The sequence below is a fragment of the Ornithorhynchus anatinus genome, chromosome 11 (assembly GCF_004115215.2).
Source record: "Ornithorhynchus anatinus isolate Pmale09 chromosome 11, mOrnAna1.pri.v4, whole genome shotgun sequence".
Classification (NCBI taxonomy): Eukaryota; Metazoa; Chordata; class Mammalia; order Monotremata; family Ornithorhynchidae; genus Ornithorhynchus; species Ornithorhynchus anatinus.
The window spans coordinates 63,056,955-63,075,250 of NC_041738.1; the positions used below are offsets into that span (position 1 = coordinate 63,056,955).

Genomic DNA, 18,296 nt, shown 5'->3' on the forward strand with positions numbered 1-18,296 from the left:
CCAGGGTTAGTTCTTTAATTTCTCTCTTCTCTCTCTCTCTCTCTTTCTCCATGATCGGACCGCTGGCCGCAAAGCGAGATCACAAACCCTGCTTGGCTAGGGACGCGGAGACCTCGTCGGCCAGCGTGGCCAGCTGCGGCGAGTCCACCAGGTTGACGCTGCCGGTCGAAGAGACGTTGCTCAGGCGCTGCGGGGAGGAGTCCCCGGACACGGTGGGAGACTTGTAGATGATCTCCGCTCCGTGGTCCGTCTTGGCTTTGGCGTTTTCGCGGAAGGTCAGTTTGTGAGACTCGATCTGGAGAGGAAGGGTGGGGGGCGGGGAAAGGGTGAGTAAGGGCGGAGGGCCTGGTCCTCTCTGCTCCTCTGGCTCTGGGCGAGGCCCTTAGTGGGGGCTAACCCTGATGAGGGATGGCAACAGGCCCGGGTGTGCGTGTGCACCTGGGTGTGCGGTGTGCTTGTGGGTGTGCGCATGCAGACGCAGGCTCTGAGGCAGAGAGAAAGCTGCAGCACGAAAGGGGACGGGGGCGCTGGGGGGTGGGCACAACGCGAATAGGTGGGAAATCCCTGGGCCTTGGATTTGGGTGACCACAGCTGGCAACCAAAGGAAATGGTTTCATCAGGCAGAAGTGGCCCAAGGTGGGGCCACCGGGAAGAGGCTGGCAGGTGCCACAAAGTGCCTTTCACCATCTCCCTCTTGCTGTCCGCCCCATAATAAAAATAATGGTATTTAAGTGCTTACTATGTGCCAAGCACTGTTCTAAGCACTGGGGTAGATATAAGGTAATCAGGTTTTCCCATGTGGGGCTCACGGTCTCAATCCCCATTTTACAGATGAGGGAACTGAAGCACAGAGAAGTTAAGTGACTTGCCCAAGGTCACACAGACGACAAGTAATGGAGTCGGAATTAGAACCCATGACCTCTGACTCCCAAGCCTGTGCTCTTGCCACTAGGCCATGCCCCACCCCCCACGTCTTCTCCAGAGGGCTCAGCAGGCTCGCCCCCTAGACCCGGACCCCGGAGGGGAACACACAAACTACCTGCTGCCCAAATCTCTGCACCAGAGAAAACCTGCCTGCCGCCCCAAACCTTTCCTGACCGAGAGAAGCTGCGTGGTCCAGTGGAAAGACCCTGGGCCTGGGAGTCAGAAGGATCTGGGTTCTAACTTTGGCTCCACCACTTGGGGCTGTGTGATCTTGGGCAAGTCACTTAGCTTCTCTTGGCCTCAGTTCCCTCATCTGTAAAATGTGGACATCAAGTGGGCCCAACCTGACACATTTGTATGTACCTCAGTGCTTAGTACAGTGTGTGGCATATAGTAAGTGATAAACAAGTTCCCAAAAAAAGGGGCTGTCCCTATTCAACCCTGGATGCCGGAATCCCCTGTATGCCACAAACACATGCACACCCCATTGCCCATATTGCTCAAGGTATCCGGACTGGCCAGGGCTGTTGAGAGGTGGACACCCTGACTGCTCCTCCAGCTCCCAAGGGCTCTTAAGAAGCAGCATCGCATGGTGGATAGAGTCTAGGCATGGGAGTCAGAAGGTTGTGCGTTCTAATCCTGACTCCGCCACATGTCCGCTGTTTGACCTTGGCTAAGTCACTTCACTTCCCTGGGCCTCAGTTACCTCATCTGTAAAATGGGGAACGAGACTGCGCCCCATGTGGGACAGGGACTGTGCCCAACCCACTTTACTTGTAATAATAATAACAATGTTGGTATTTGTTAAGCGCTTACTATGTGCAGAGCACTGTTCTAAACACTGGGGTAGATACAGGGTCATCAGGTTGTCCCACGTGAGGCTCACAGTTAATCCCCATTTTACAGATGAGGTCACTGAGGCACAGAGAAGTGAAGTGACTTGCCCAGAGTCACACAGCTGACAAGTGGCAGATCCGGGAGTCGAACTCATGACCTCTGACTCCGAAGCCCAGGCTCTTTCCACTGAGCCATGCTGCGTCACACTGCTTCTTGTACCCTGGCTCAGTGGAAAGAGCATGGGCTTCGGAGTCAGAGGTCATGGGTTCGAATCCCTGCTCTGCCACTTGTCAGCTGTGTGACTGTGGGCAAGTCACTTAACTTCTCTGTGCCTCAGTTACCTCATCTGTAAAATGGGGATTAAGACTGTGAGCCCTACGTGGGACAACCTGATTCCCCTGTGTCTACCCCAGCGCTTAGAATAGTGCTCTGCACATAGTAAGCACTTAACAAATACCAACATTATTATTGTACCCACCCCAGCGCCTAATATGGTGCCTGGCACATAGTAAGCACTTAAAAATACCATTAATTATTATTATTAATAAAGGCACTGAGGGAGGGAGAAGGAAAAGCAAGGGTAAAACCCTTCCCGGGCCCAGAGAGATGATCTTGGGGTCCCCTAGGACCTAGCCTCCAGGTCCAGGATCCCCGGGGGGTGTATGTGGAGGGGTGTCTGTCCGTCTGGCTCTGGTCCCCGCGGCTCCCCGAGAGAAGCAGCGTGGCTCAGTGGACAGAGCCCGGGCTTGGGAGTCAGAGGTCATGAGTTCGAATCCCGGATCTGCCACTTGTCTGCTGTGTGACTGTGGGCAAGTCACTTGACTTCTCTGTGCCTCAGTTACTTCATCTGTAAAATGGGGATTAACTGTGAGCCTCACGTGGGACTACCTGATGACCCTGTATCTACCCCAGCGCTTAGAACAGTGCTCTGCACATAGTAAGCGCTTAACAAATACCAACATTATGGCCAGGGGCCGCGGGCCAACGGCGATCTGCGCGACAAGGCCGCCCTCTAGTGTCCAGGCGCGCAGAGTGCAGACCATCCCCGGCCCGGCCCGGCTCGGCCCGGCCCGGCTCGGCTCGGCTCGGCTCGGCTCGGCTCAGCCCTCCCCGTTACCTTTTTGTTTCCTCCGCCAGGGATGTGGGTGATGTTGTCCAGGGACCCGATCTTCGACTGAACCTTCTCCTTGAAGTCCAGCTTCTCAGACTTCACTTCCACCTGGCCCCCACCTGGAGCAGTAAACACAGAGCCGTTTGCATCATCCTCCCCAGGCGCCCGCCCCCACTGCTACTTCACCATTTTCACCTCACCTAGGAACTTGGGTACCTTCCCACTTCCCCAGCACCTATGCGCGGATCTTGGTCCTCATGGGCTTCCTCCTACCCGAAGTTTGTGTTTTAATGTCTGTCTCCCCTTCTAGATTTAATAACAATAACTGTAGTATTTGTTAAACACTTACTGTCTGCCACGCACTGTATTTAGCGCCGGGGTGGATACAAGCAAATCTTGAGTGCAGGGGTCATGTCAACTAATTCTATCGTACTCTCTTTAGCACAGTAGCCTGCACGGAGTAAGCACTTGGTAAATACGACAGATCGCACCACGATGCTCGCAGAGTTGGTGTGAGGGGTAAGCAGTTCCCCATGTGGCCCCAGAGTAGGGTTTTGAGTTCAGAAGCCCAACAATCAGAGCTCTCATTTGCCAGAGGGACCTGTGGGGAAGAGACGGTGAGGCTCTGTACTCCTTTATGGAGGGTGAGGGAGATCGGACTGGGAGGACTCTAACGCCAGGAATGAGACGGGGAAAATCTGCTCTATTTCCTCTGGTTTCCTCTACCCAGTCCTCCAGGACTATTTCAGTTGAGATACTTCTCAAAGGCGGTTAAAGCGTGTTGGCGAAGCAGATGAACTCTGGGGACTTGGGGTGTCTTGAGGCAGTCTGGAATTCAAGGAACCCTTGCAGACTGTCCCGACCTGCTTCCTTGTTTCATGTGAAAGCAGGGTCCCCGGAGTAAATAGCTCCGTAAAACTGTGTCGCATACACCCGAGGGGCTGGAACTGGCTAATTTGATCATGATGCTTGATAGGGTGACGCACACTGTGTCCAATCTGCCTAAACTATTATCTACCCCAGAGCTTACTTGGTACAGCACTCAGAGCAAGCGCTTAACAAATACCATTATTATCGAGAAGCAGAGTTGCCTAGTGAAAAGAGCACAGGCCTGGCAGTTAGAGGACCTCGGTTCTAATCCCGGCTCCACCATATGCCTGCTGAGTGACCTAGGGCAAGGCACTTAACTTCTCTGTGCCTCAGTGCCCTCATCTGCAAAATAGGGATTCAATGCCTGTTCTCCCTCCTACTTAGACTGGGTCCCCCATGTGGGGCCTAATGATCTTGTATAATAGTTATGGTATTTAAGTGCTTACTATGTACCAAGCACTGCTTTTATCTAGCCCAGCACTCAGTACAGTGCTTGGCACACTGTAAGCGCTTAACAAAATCCACAGTTATTATTATTTGGGGCCAGACTGTCTGAGCCCTCGCCATTCTGAATAGGGTGTGTTGGTCCACTTGGTTTGCCAGGCCCAAGGGGGCCCCAGTGGCCAAGCCTTGGGATGGGGACAGGTGGGGACTTGAGTTGGGGCTGTTCAGAGATGTTTACGTGACCCACCCAAGGAAAGACTGATTCTGAAACAATATGAGTGGTCCTTAGTGCTGAGCTCCGCAGCTTCAGAGAGGGCTGTTCTTTGGAGGGCGAATCAAGAAGACTTGAGATATGAGAAGGAAAAAGAGCCCAAAACCAGGAGTCAGGAGAACCAGGTTCTAGTCCCGGTCCTGCCACTGGCCTGCTGTGTGACCTCGAGCAAATCCCTTAACCTCTCTGACCTTCAATTTCCTCATCTGTAAAACGGAAATGACACTTGCACTCTCTCTCTATGTGAGCCCCACATAGGACATGGACTGCCTGTTCTGATTACCTTGTATCCACGCCATTGTTTAGCATAGTGCTTTGGCACCTAGTAAGTGATTCATAAATAACCATCCTCCTCATCATCAATATCGTTATTATTATTCCCTTTATAGGGCATCCTAGCCAACAAGCAGGTCAACTCTACAGACTCCCCTGGCCTGCAGTACCAACGGAGCCACCACCATTTGGCCCTTCTAGGTAAACCAGCCCCCCATGGCTACTTTTGGGCAGCGCTAGGTCTCAACTAGGTCCCCCCCGGCAAACTCCCTGTCCCTCCCCAAGCACTGCTATTCACACCCATGCTCCGCCCTGGCCCACCTCAGTCCGCCCTCATACCTGGTTTGTGATGAATGTTGCCCAAGGAGCCGCATTTGGAAGTCACGCGGCTCAAGTCGACTGGCTTGTACACGATTTGAACCTGCGAACACGGGGTGGGGGTGGGAGAGAGAAAGGGAGAGAGGGAGGAAGGGGAGCAGTCAGTCAGTTCTGCAGCAGCACAGGGCTCCCACTCAGACCCCAAGAAGAATCTGGCAGCCGGCAGTTTGGGGTTGGCTGAGCCGAGTGGGAGCCACGGCCACTTGAGGAAGCTGGGCTAAGAAGGGTGGGGAGGGGTACGCTTGGAAACCTTAAAGAAAAATGGAGCATTGTTGCCTTCCCCTCAACTCCAGCAATTTCTGATGCATAGTAAAGACAAACCACAAAGAAATGTAATAATCATTGTCCCCTAGGGACCACATTAAAGGGCCGGCCCACAGACACGGAAAGGAGAGAGGCACTTAAAAAGATCTCTTGGTGAGGTGAAATTGGGGCTCTCCGCTGGAAACATGATTCCTTCTGGCTGTGGAAGATGCAACACAGAAATCTCCCCGTGCCAGGTCACGAGGAGCCAGGAGTTTCAGCAGAGCTGGCCACCGGGGGGAGGCCGGCTCGGGGTGCGTGACCGGAGACCGGTGGATGTGGCCAGCTGTTTTCCTGAGACAGCATCCAGTGGAGAAGACCCAGACAACACTCACAGAAGCTTAGAGTCAGCCCAGGTACGAAGCAGGAGGGCACCCGACCCCAGCACTGATCCCCAAAGCCGGGCAGCCCCTGTACCGCCCCCACCACCCTGCCATGCACAACGGGGGCAGGACGGAGGGTGGGGAGGATGGAAACTGCCCTCGGTGCTCCGGGAAATTCAGGCTCCAGAACCATCTCTCCTAGTTGAATCCCAAGCCCCTGCCATGAGGTAAGTGTCCACCTGGGTGTCCTCAGGGAAGCCCCACAGGGCGGCTGGTCACTGACCGCTTCCTTCTTCTGGGCCGGGGCCCCCCAGTCCACCTGCCGGCAGAACCTTGGGAAGCCAGTCAGCTGAGCTGGCCCACTGGTCAGCCTAATCGAAGCCAATGTCCACTCAGAGTGGTCCTCGTGTCTGGAATGGACTCCCGACCTCTGCCCCATGTGAGGTCCGGGCCCCCAAACTCCAGCCTGCCATAAGACCCCGGACCAGCATCTGGGACAGAAGCACCCAGACCTTGGTCCAGAGATGGCTTTCCAGCCTTCCCCTCCCCTCCCCACCTCCCACTCACTGGGATCATCTGACCTGAAAATATAAATCACAGCTGAAACCCTACAGGGGGCCTCTCCCCAAGCCCCTCAAGGCCACTGGCTGAATCCCGCTGACAGTTGATCCAGGCCTCTGGATGGCCCCACGGGACAATCAATCATATTTATTGAGCGCTTATGTTGTGCAGAGCACTGTACTAAGCGCTTCAGAGACTACAATATAGCAATAGATGCAGTCCCTGCCCACAGTGAGCTCACAGTCTAGAGCAGGGGAAAGACATTAATATAAACAAAGAAATTACCCATATGGACATAATTACTCCGGGGCTGAAAGAGGGGATGAATAAAGGGAGCAAGTCAGGGTGATGCAGAAGGGAGTGGGACAGGGTGGCAGTCCCCAAGGCCGCTGGCCAAGTCCTGCCCGATAGCCGATCTGGGCCTCTGGACAAGCCCTCAGTATAGAACAGTGGTCTCCACAGCTGCTGACCAAGTCCTACCCGACAGCCACTCTGGGCCTCTGGATAGGTTCATGGTTCAGGATAGCAGCCTCTACGGGCAATGTCTGAATACTGCCCCACTCTCGGAAAACTGACCCAAGGGAGATAGGCTCTTCAACAGTTTGATTTCCCAACTCAAGGATAGGCCAGCCTGGTGTTGGTCCCAGCTAGGACATTCGTGTTGGCATGAGACCAGGTTCTCTATCGTGCCCTTTCCTGTCCCCAACATCTTTGTCTGACTGTGACCATGTCCTCCAGGCCACAGGACCTCCCAGCTCCAAAGTGCCCAGCACCTCCGGCCCAGGTGTCAGCTCTCAGCATCCAGGGGAGGAGAAGCTGAGCAGCACCGACTGGCCAGCTGGGACTTACTGCAGACCCTTGGGAGCCTGCCACGTTCTCTTGTGTCCAAATGGCCATCAGAGGGTCAAATGGGGAAACGTCACTCTAGAAACTAGCCCACATTTGAGATGATCAGGGAAGGGAGTGAGAGAGGCTGCCCTGTGAAGATAATCTCGTTCCCCGGGCCGGACTCAAGTCCACTGCTCTCTTGGGCCGGGGATCCTGCCTGAGCTTTAGCTGCACTTGGTAGCTCAGAAGCACGGTTGGACCCAGGGCAACCAGGAGACCCCCGCTACAGTGCCCCCCGGGGCACCTTTTCAGCTATGAGGTCTCCCAGGACGTGGCCTCTGTCAATCCACCTGTCCGTCCATCTGCCGATCCATCTATCCCACCACCCAACCAGGTCTCAGCCACTTAGCGCACCTTGCTCCCATCGAAGCGGCCAGAAGACTGGGGGCCTGGAAGAGTCCAACAGGCAACCACAGTGACAAACAGGCACTGGTCAGAACATGCACACAACAGCAGCCTCGGGTTCAGCTCTTGTTTCTCACTGGTGGCAATCGAGATTTGGGGCAAGAGTTGGAATTTGCACATTCCCAGGCATGAGGGGGAGCAAAGCCAAAGATAAAACCGACGAACCCTGCCATTCCTGTCTGAAAAGTGACTAAGCATTTTCACAGATGAGAGTTGGCAGCGGGACCGCAGCCCTGGAGGCCAGACCGGAGCCCTAGAAGCTGGCCCGGAACTGGCAGTCAGAAGTTCCTGCCAAGAACCTGGGGACCCAGCTCAGGGAGTTCTTTTCTCAGCCACTCCCGGCATCCAGTGCAGAGGGACTTCACACTTGCTGCCGTGTCACATCTCCCCTGAGCCCCGCCTGCTTTACTCATCAAACAGGGGGCTGCTTAATCTCCCCACACCACCAAACGGCTGATCAAGAGTACCGCCTACACAGGAGAAAGCCCAGCAGGCCCACAGGCAAGCACCGTGTGGAAGGGCCGATCTACAGTGGGAGGCAGTTTGGCCGAATGGAGAACACGCAAGGCTGTGAGTCGGGCGACCGGCTTCTAGTCCTGACTCTGCCACCAGAGCCCCAGCCTGGTCACTTAACCTCTGAGGGCTTCAGCTTTCTCACTTGTAAAATGGGAATAAGGTACATTTCCCTCCGTTTAAGACTGGGAGCCCTGAGGGGGACAGGGGCAGTGTCCAATCTGTCCTGTACCACCCCGGTGGTTAGCCCAGTGCTTGGCACATAGAAAAAGCCTCCTAAATGCCATCATTACAGGATTGTTAAGAGTGCTCAAGGGCCAGAGACGGTATCTAATTCCTACCCCTCTTCTGTGCCCTAGTGCTTAGTATGGTGCTCTGCACTCAGTGAGCGCTTAATAAATACTATGACTACTCTTACAAGCAGCAGCAGCAGCAGTAGCAGTAGCAGCAGCAGCAGCAGCAGCAGCAGCTCCCACCCACTGCCCGAAGCGCCGAAGCAACACAGCAGCCAACGCAGTGACCAACCGCTTCCTGATTGGCTAAGCAATCCTTGAGGACCAGCCTCCATCAGAGTTACCCCCTAATTTCTCACCCAAAGCATGGTCTGAAATGGATTCTTTCCCCTCAGCACTTGGGTCCGGACTCCCTGAGCACTTTAATATGTACCCCGCTCCACCACTGGCACTTAATGTCCACTTCTATTTTACACTGCCACTTGCCCTACCTGTAATTTATTTGTCTGGCTCCCCTGTAGGACTGTAAGCTCTTTAAGGGCAGGGATGGAGTCTACTAACTCTACTGTGCTCTTCCCTGTGCTCAGTACACAGTAGATTGTAAACTCCACACTGTAAGTTCATAATGGGTAGAGAATGTATCTGCTAACTCTGTTGTACTGTTCCAAGTGCTTAGTACAGTGCCCAGCAATCAATCATTTGTATTTATTGAGCACTTACTATGTGCAGAGCACTATTCTAAGCGCTTGGGAGGGCACAATATATCAATAAAACTCTGCCCATAGTAAGCTCTCAATAAATACCCTTGATTGATTGCTCTTCCATGTGCTAAATACAGTGCTCTGCAAAGTCGACTGTAAGCTCCTTGAGAGCAAGGATGGTGTCTACTAACTCTATTGTGCTCTTCCAAGCATTTGGTATAGTGCTTTGCACACAATAGATTATGAGCTCTTTGAGGGCAGGGGTCATGTCTACTAACTATTGTACAGTGCTCTGCACACATTAAGTGCTCAATCAATGCCACTGATGGATCAATTCTCTTCTCTTCTTAGAGAAGCAGCGTGGCTCAGTGGAAAGAGCACGGGCTTTGGAGTCAGAGGTCATGGGTTCAAATCCCAGCTTAACCACTTGTCAGCTGTGTGACTTTGGGCAAGTCACTTCACTTCTCGGTGCCTCAGCTACCTCATCTGTAAAATGGGGATTAAGACTGTGAGCCCCACGTGGGACAACCTGATTCCCTTGTGTCTACTCCAGCGCTTAGAACAGTGCTCGGCACATAGTAAGTGCTTAACAAATACCAACATTATTATTATTATTATTATTATTCAGTGAATGTTCTGTGGGGGTCCTCTGGTGGCCCCTAGGAAACTTGGCTGTGTGTGGACCCCTATGGGGCATCCCAGGTGACCACGAACTCAGCCTGCCCACCTTCCTGTCCGCTTCCTGCCTGAGTTGCTGGCTTTGCTGCCCCGGGAGTCTGCCACCCTGTGCCCTGCTGCCCTACCCCCAGCCCCCCTGCCACGCCACTTGGCCCAAACCGCATTCCGGTGCGCTGACCGTGTGAAGGTACTCACACTGCCTCCTCCTGGGACGTGTTTGATATTATCCTTTGAGCCACACTTGGACTGGACGTTGCTAAGATCCAGCTTCTTATTAATAATCTGCACCTTTGATAGCCAGAAAAGAGGGTGTGTTACCGACCACGCACAGGCGACCCCTGCCCTACTCACCCGGGGGTGGAGGATGGAGCCTGGGGTCAGTGGCTGCCTCTGGGCGGCCTGAGGATCCTGGAAGAGCCTGGCGGGAGAGCCTCGCGGAGGCGCCAGAAGGGGAGACGTGAGTGAGGCAGACCCTCAACGGAGCCGAAGTTGCGGCCCACTCCTCGGGGCCGGCAGCTGAGCGGAGACAGCATGGGCTGTCCACTCCGAAAGGGTGGCCCGGCCTCGCTTGGCAAGAGCCAGGGGTCCCGGAGGCTACCCCGGAGCCGGGGGACCCCTGCACACTTCGGGCTGTTCACGGTGACCCGGGCGTCTCTGTCTCCAGGGTGGGATCACAAACCCCGGGACCCCCTGCCCTTTCACAGAGGAATCAGACGAAGCCTCCCTCCACCCGCGCCCCACTCCGGGTTTTCCTTCGGCTTCATCAGCTAATGTGACTCCTCGGTCTTGGGCCAGCCTAGGTCTGACCTCTGCTGGCAGGAGGAGCCCATGGGGTTAGTCGGCCCTCAGACCAGCAGGGACTGGATCGATAGATGTAGCTCGCCTCAGGATAAACTAACAAAGTCACCACCGATGCTCACTGTAAACCCATTTCCCGAGCCCAGGGTCATGGCGTGGCTGGTTCACAAGCTGCCTCCAAGCCTTTGAATCCCTGCCAGTCCCAGTGGGTGGACCTGTGGGCTGCTGGGTACAGATGTGGTAGGGGCAGAAGGCACGATGGCAGACAGCACTGGCTGCGGCGGGCACCGACTGTAAGGAGGAGGTGACTCCTGGGGGCGTTTAGTTAGGCAGGGCCGGAGAGGGTGGGTGCAGGCCCTTTTCTGAGTAAGGGTTACTGCTGGGGGTGGGGGTGGGGTGTGTGTGGAGGAGGAGTCGGAGCCAGAGGTCAGGACGGTCGTGGAGGAGGCGTGGCGTGGGTCTGGGGCAGGTGGGAAGCCCAGCAGTGCAGATGGAAGGTTCTGGGCCCCACGGCAGGGCCTGCAGCTGGACCATAGGGAAACCCATCCCCCGACCTAAGCCAATGGCATCCACATCGGCCTCATGCCCAGATCTCGCCAACGAGTGGGGGAAGAAACTGAGGATCAAGTCTGGATATGAAGGAGCCCTGGGTGGTCCTTTCCTGGAGTTAGGCCCGAACTCAGGCCCAGACCTAGGTGGAGGAAGAACAGCAGGACAGAGAAGTCCTTCTGCCTTTCTTAGAGTGGGGGGTATTTCTTGGGGGCTGGTCTCTGCCTCAGGAGAGACATCTACTGCTGGGCCTTTGGGGTCTGTGAGGCCCCTCAACTTAGGGTCTTCAGAGCCTATCTAGACAAACCTCTTCCAGAGACTGCCCAGATCTGTCTGAGGGAACAGGCGATGGAGGTCAGGGCAGGGAGAGATGGGAGCCAGGGCAGGGAGAGGTGGGGACCACAGCAGGGCAGGGCAGGGCAGGGCAGGGGGCACTCAGACACAATGGCAGGGAATGGGGAGGTGAGGTTTGGAGAATACCAGAGAGGGGCTGGGGGAGGAGGGACTCAGCACAGCCCCCTCCATGTTGGGGCTGCAGAGAGTCTGCCTGGAGAGAAAGCAGCAGAGACAAGGCCAGGCACCAAGTTAACCCCCACCTCCCCGTCCGGAGTCCTCACCCTACTGAGCCCTGGAGAAGACAAAGGATGCCGGATTTGCTAATAATCACAATGATTCTGTTCGACACTCACTCTGTGCCAAGTACTGCGCCGGGTCCCAGGGTATGTCCAAGATGATTGGATCGTACACAGTCTGATCTGACTGCCGAGGAGACGAAATGATGTGGGGTAGCCATGGCAACCCAGGGGCCAGCCAAGGCTTTCTCTTTGATGCTCATGCCTAGTCAGTGCATTCTGGGTCCCACCAGTTCTGGTTGGAGGAGGAGGAGAGGGAGGAGGAGAGGGAGGAGGAGAGGGAGGAGGAGGAAGGAGGAGAGGGAAGAGGAGGAGGAGAAGAGGAGGGGCAGGAGCAGAGAGACCCGGTGGGATAAGCAAAGCCTCCCCCGGCAGCTCCCTGCTCCTCGCCTGCCTCTCTCCAGAGAAGTCGGCCTTGGATCCCAAGGCAGTTGACATCCTCTGGCCCAGCTCTGGCCAACAGGCTTTTCCCTTGACTGGATGTCTGGCCGGCTGGAGCGTTTCATTGGTCTGGGCATGAAACCCAGTCGAAACCGAAGAGGCAGAAAGCTACATGCTGGTTCCCTGGGTTTTCAAGGATGGTAAAATCTTCTGGCATGGGTGTTCTGGGCCCAAGGCATTCCAGCCTCTGGGTCCTTATGCTCAGGGTCACATTGCCCTTCCACCCCCAACCTTCCCCTGGCTGCTGCCCATAGACCCTGAGGTCTCTGAAGCTCAGGTACCAGGGGTGGGGGAGGGAGGCGACGGCCAGAACCCGCAGCAGCATGGCCTAATGTTTAAGAGCACAGGCCTGGGAGTCAGAAGGACCTGGGTTCTAAGCTCCACTCTGCCACTAATCCGCTGTGTGACCTTGGACAAGTCAGAGAAGGGACTCAGTTATCTGTTAAATGGGGAGTAAGACTGTGAACTCTATGGGGACATGGACTGTGCCCAACCTGATTAGCTTGTATCTACTCCAGCGCGTAGTATAGTGCCTGGCATATAGTAAGAACTTAACCAATACCATAAACACAGACAAAAAAATCCAGAAGGCTGCTTTGGAGTTCAACTGCTCCCTGCTAAGGACCCCGGGGTTCAAATGGGGCCACCACCAGACCCGTTCTGGTTTTCAAATAGGGGGGAGCACTCTGAGCACATGGCCTGGGCTGGTCTAAGCCAAGTAGAGTGCTGACAATGAAGTACTGTGATATGACCCTCCTCGGGTGGGACATCGGTCACCACGAGTGACTTTGTAGGCCAGGGTGACCTATGGCTACATGATGGACAGCTCTGGTCTAGTCCAGGTCTTTCTAGCTTGGTAGGGATTTAAAAGCCTTAGGCAATAGTTGGGCAGAGGCCCTAGGAGGTAGGGCAGGGCCAAATAGCCAGTCCATCTGGAGGCCACAGTGCTCAGTGATTGGCACATCACCGCTCATCAATGGAGTGGGGACAACTAAACTCCGCCCAAGGAACAAGCAAGGGTCTACCTGAGCCAGCTGGGCCCAGAAATTTCAGAGCATGACTGGCATGCAACTTGGATCAAGCCATGACCACTTCTGGAAATACCATCCTCTAACAAAGGAGCGCTCACCTTGGGGATGGAGAAGCTGGAGGAATCCAGTGCTTTCCGACCTTAACTCTACCCTTGTATTTAGGCATTCAGAAAAGCTGCCTGAGCTCCGACTGTGGCTAAAGACTTGCCCTGCTCCCATGGCAGGCAGTCCCTGTTGCCACACTCCTTCACTGCACAGCTATCTTTTCTCGGAAAAGAGGAGGAAGAGGAGAAAGAGAAAGAGGTAGTGTCTGCCCTGGGATCCACCCTGACCCTGGACAGGGCAGCTCAGGACTTTTGACACCTTGGGGACAATGAGATGGTGAAACAGGTTGAGGGGCCAAGAGGCCAGACTCTCTCAGAAAGGATCATTGGGCTCTGGCTTGGGCTCTGACCCTGACCACTGAGATCAGGACCTGGAGACACCCCCTAATGGACATCCCCTGGCCAGCGATCCTAGAGGTAGTGGGGAGGTGGGTTTGGGAGGTGGAGGCAGGCATTCCTCATTCAGGCTGGCACCTCACCGCGGCGTGTCCATCCCCCAGCTTCCAAATGACCAGTCTCTGAGTGTGGGCATTGTGACATGAACAGGCCCTGTTCGGAAGCTCCCAATGGGTCAAGCTTACTGCCCAGTAATGACAACTTGCTTTTTTCCCACTTTGAAGTTCTGAATGCTCAAGAGACCAGTGTACCTGATACCCAAGAGTCCAGACAGGGAAGATGCCCTGATAATGGAGTTGGAAACGCTAGAAGGTTTTAAAGGGATTTGGTGAGGGTCACTTGCCCAGTTGGTCTCTAAAGCCACCCCATAAAGCTCATCCTCCCAAATCCTCCCCACCTGCGGAGGACAAACGCCATTGGCTGAGTCACCTGGCAAGTTTACTCCCCTGGGATTCAAGACACCAGCTACTTGGCCAAATTCTGCTTGCCAGAAGCTGGAAGAGGGCTCCCAGGGGCCGGGGGTGGGCGGGGTGTCAATCCCCGGCCAAAGTTTGCCCCAGGAAACTGAAAGCCTCCTCCCCCTATTACACAGAGGGCACAGACAGACTGCTGCATGAACTTGGACATGTCACTTGACTTCTCTGTGCCTCACTTTTCCCATCCTTAAAATAGGGAGTCAATGCCCATTCTCCCTTCTACTTAGGCTGTGAGTCTGATGAGGTAGAAGGACAGTATCAACCTGATTATCCTGTATCTACTTCAGTGCTGAGTACGGTGTTTGGCCCATAATAACCACTTAACAAATACCACCATTATTATTGAGGGGGCCAGGAGTAGGGTTCCCGATCCCAGTCCATGGCCCTATCTCTCGCTCTCCCTTGTGGGGGCAAGGAAATAGCCGCACAATCAAGAACAAAACTCTGAGACCTCAGAGTGGGGTTGTGGTTGTGCTGCCCTTGGGAAGTCCCCAGATCTGGTCTGAACCAGGCAGGGGCACCACAGGAAGCAAGCCGATGCCTTCAGCCCTCCGAACTAACCGGCTGCCTCCGGGACTCTACCCGCTCTCAGACTCCATCAGCCCAGAGGACTGGACTGGCAGAGCCTAGAGGACTAGAGACGCTCTCCTGAGATCTGCATCGCCACTGAGATGGCCTTGTCTTTGGGTATATGGCAAGGGGCTGAACCAAGAGGGTTCAGTGCGGACTTTCTCCGGAGAAGTTGAATCGGGCTACCTTCCCTCAGTTGGGGCTCTGGGATTGCTAACAGAGCTTCCCTAATTTTATCATCTTCTATTCACACTGCTCTATGGTGATCTAATTATGGCATATGTTATAGTGCTCACTATGGGCCCACTAGCCACGGGAAGCAGAGTGGCTTAGTTGATTAAGCATGGGCCTGGGAGTCAGAAGGACCTGGGTTCTCATCCCAGCTCTGCCACTTGTATGCTATGTGATCTTGAGCAAATCACTTCACTTCTCTGGGCCTCAGTCACCTCATGTTTAAAATGGGGAATAAGACTTTGAGCCCCACATGGGACAGGGACTGTGTCCAGTCTGATTAGGCTGTATCTACCCTAGTACTGAGTACAGTGCGTGGCACATGGTAAGCAATTAAGAAATACCATATAAACAAAAACAAAAAACCCCCCATATTGTTCTAAGCACTGGGGAACACCAGACTAATAATGTTGGTATTTGTTAAGCGCTTACTATGTGCCGAGCACTGTTCTAAGCACTGGGGTAGATACAGGGTAATCAGGTTGTCCCACGTGAGGCTCACAGTTAATCCCCATTTTACAGATGAGGTAACTGAGGCACAGAGAAGTTAAGTGACTTGCCCACAGTCACACAGCTGACAAGTGGCAGAGCCGGGATTCAAACTCATGACCTCTGACTCCAAAGCCCGTGCTCTTTCCACTGAGCCACGCTGCTTCTCTAGGTTAGTCAGGTCACACACAGTCCCTGTCCCACATGAGGCTCAAGTCTAAATAGGAAGGAAAACCGGTATTGAATCTCTACTTTGCAGTTGAGGAAACTCAAGCATAGTGAAGTGAAGTGATTTGCCCAAGGTCACACAGCAGGCGAATGGTGGAGCCAGGATTAGAAGCCAGGGCCTCTGACACCCAGGCCTGGGCTCTTTCCACTAGGCCACACTGCTTCCACGCCACTAGGACCAAGACTGAAAGGATCCAGTCACCGACCCAACAGCCGCAATGACTGTTGAAGGCTAAACTTGACTTGGTTTCCACTTGCCTTGTTAACAGTCAGGCCCATTAGGGGAAGAATGTCCAGTGTGGGTCAGTGGGGGACCTGAGGACAGTCCCCTAAGAGCGCTGGACTCTGGTGCTGCCCAGGTTCCACCAGTGCTCTCTGAGGGGAGACAGCCTCTTTAGGGATGGAGCAGGGCCTTGGATACTCTGTGACATCTGGTTATGGTGCTCCCCTAGCTGGGAGTCAGGAATGTTGTGCCAGCATCGCCTGATCTGCAGTCCCTCCACCCCAGGCATCGTGGGACTGGGGCCGGACTGCTGGAGGGCATGGGGGTGGGGTGGAGGCCGCATGCCCTTGCAGAAGCCACTGATTCTGGGTCAGGGTGTGAGCTTAGGGCATCCATCCAGGGGACCCCCCGCAGTTCAGCCCCTGTTCCGCGCACACCTGGAGCCTGTTGGGGAGAGGCGGGGGTGGCCAGACCTCACCTTTCCGCCTCCGGGCTGGTGCTTCAGGTTCTCAGTGGACCCGATCTTGGACCTCACGTTTTTCAGATCCGGCATGGGAGCGCTGGAAGTCTGCAGGCGGCTCTTGACGGATGCCGGTGACTTGGGTGGGGTGCGGACCACAGCCACCTTCTTTGGCTCCCTGTTGGGGGGCGTGGGCAGGGAAGGTGTGCGTGGGCGGCTGTCTGGGGAACCGGGGCTGCTGTATCCACTCCTGTCTCCAGACCGAGCAGATTCTCCTGGAATGGAAAATCGAATGAGATGATAATAATAATAATGTTAATAATGTTGGTATTTGTTAAGCGCTTACTATGTGCAGAGCACTGTTCTAAGCGCTGGGGTAAACACAGGGGAATCAGGTTGTCCCACGTGGGGTTCACAGTCTTAATCCCCATTTTACAGATGAGGGAACTGAGGCACAGAGAAGTTAAGTGACTTGCCCACAGTCACACAGCTGACAAGGGGCAGAGCTGGGATTCAAACTCATGAGCCCTGACTCCAAAGCCCGTGCTCTTTCCACTGTGCCACGCTGCTTCTCATGGGGCCCACCAGGTCCGCTCCCCTCTCCCCCTTCCCCGGCTGGCAGGGATCTGCCTCCTGAAGCGAGGTGGGATGAGGACATCTGAACCAAGGGCCTGGGTCACGAGCAAATGGACCCGAACCAGGGCCGCAGCCTGCCCTGGGCTGCAGGGGAGACCCTCCTGCCTCACATCTCATACCTCAGAATTTTTTCGAAGGCATCTCCTTGACCTCCCACCATCTCCCGCACCAGGCACCTTGTCCAATATGGCAGCTAAAATGAGGTATGTCAAAGCAAGCCAAGGCTCAATCAGAAGAGGTGCTGTCATACGCACCAATTTCTGTTTCCTTCTGGCTGGCTTCATTTCTGGCCACCACGTGGGAAGGGATGATTTTTCTCAAGCTCAACATGCGCTGCTTTCCAATTTCCTTGGAAAATGGATCCCAAAACAGTTCCTGGTGGGCATCTGTGCTTTCAGCTCACTTCTGTAAGAGCCTGGAGGCTCTCGGCTCCACCTCAGCGAGCACCTGAGCATCAAAGTCCTCTCGCCAGGAGGGGCAGAGCAAGGCCTAGAAGCTCCCCTCTGTCTGCACTTGCTCCCCTTGGGTGGTGCCATCTGGGCTGTTGAGGAGAGACTCCAGTCCTTTGAAGGGCAATGGATCCCCATCCTCCGCCTCAGGGTCCCTCAATCTGAGTCTCGGCTCTCCTCTCCTCTTCCCACTATCCTCTTCCTCCCCAGGGCTCTGCACAGGATTCAGAAAGCAAGGTCCTCTGAAAGCAAATCAATCTTCTGGCCTAACCACATATGGGATGATGGGATGTGGGGCCTCCAAAAGGCCCAGGGAAAAGCCCAAAGGATTTCATCCCCTCTGAAACCAAGATGGGCCAGGACTGCGAGCTAGGCGTTCTCCCCAGAGAGCGAGGTTCACTCATTCATTCATTAGTATTTATTGAGTGCTTACTATATGCAGAGCACTGTACTAAGCACTTGGAACGTACAATTCGGCAAGAGATAGAGACAATCCCTGCCCAGTGATGGGCTGACAGTCAATCGGGGGAGACAGACGGACAAAAAACAAGACAACTTAATCACGATAAGTAGAATCAAGGGGATGTACACCTCATTAACAAAATAAATAGGGTAATAAAAATATGTACAAATGAGCACAGTGCTGAGGGGAGGGGAAAGGAGAGGGGGAGGAGCAGAGGGAAAGGGGGGAAAGGGGGCTTAGCTGAAGGGAGGTGAAGGGGGAGCAGAGAGGGAGCAGAGGGAGCAGACGGAAAAGGGGAAGCTCAGTCTGGGAAGGCCTCTTGGATGAGGTGAGCTCTCAGTATGGCTTTGAAGAGGGGAAGAGAGTTAATTTGGCGGAAGTGAGGAGGGAGGGCATTCCAAGACGGC

At 54.6% G+C, this 18,296-nt stretch overlaps 1 protein-coding gene across 3 annotated transcripts in view; it reads right to left on the reverse strand.

Annotated features, from left to right (window-relative positions):
• Position 1: 1 nt before the first annotated feature.
• The window catches only part of MAPT (microtubule associated protein tau), an 81,611-nt gene continuing 63,316 nt past the window's right edge, over positions 2–18,296 (reverse strand). For 2 of the 3 annotated variants that reach the window (XM_029075637.1, XM_029075636.1), the window contains 5 exons: positions 16,360–16,616; positions 9,909–10,001; positions 5,070–5,151; positions 2,879–2,991; positions 2–295 (listed from right to left, as the gene is read on the reverse strand). In XM_029075637.1, coding sequence (XP_028931470.1) covers positions 80–295; positions 2,879–2,991; positions 5,070–5,151; positions 9,909–10,001; positions 16,360–16,616 — 761 coding nt within the window. In that variant the 3' untranslated portion in view covers positions 2–79. The remainder of the gene's footprint in view (positions 296–2,878; positions 2,992–5,069; positions 5,152–9,908; positions 10,002–16,359; positions 16,617–18,296) is intronic. The other variant, XM_029075638.1, reaches the window with a different exon arrangement.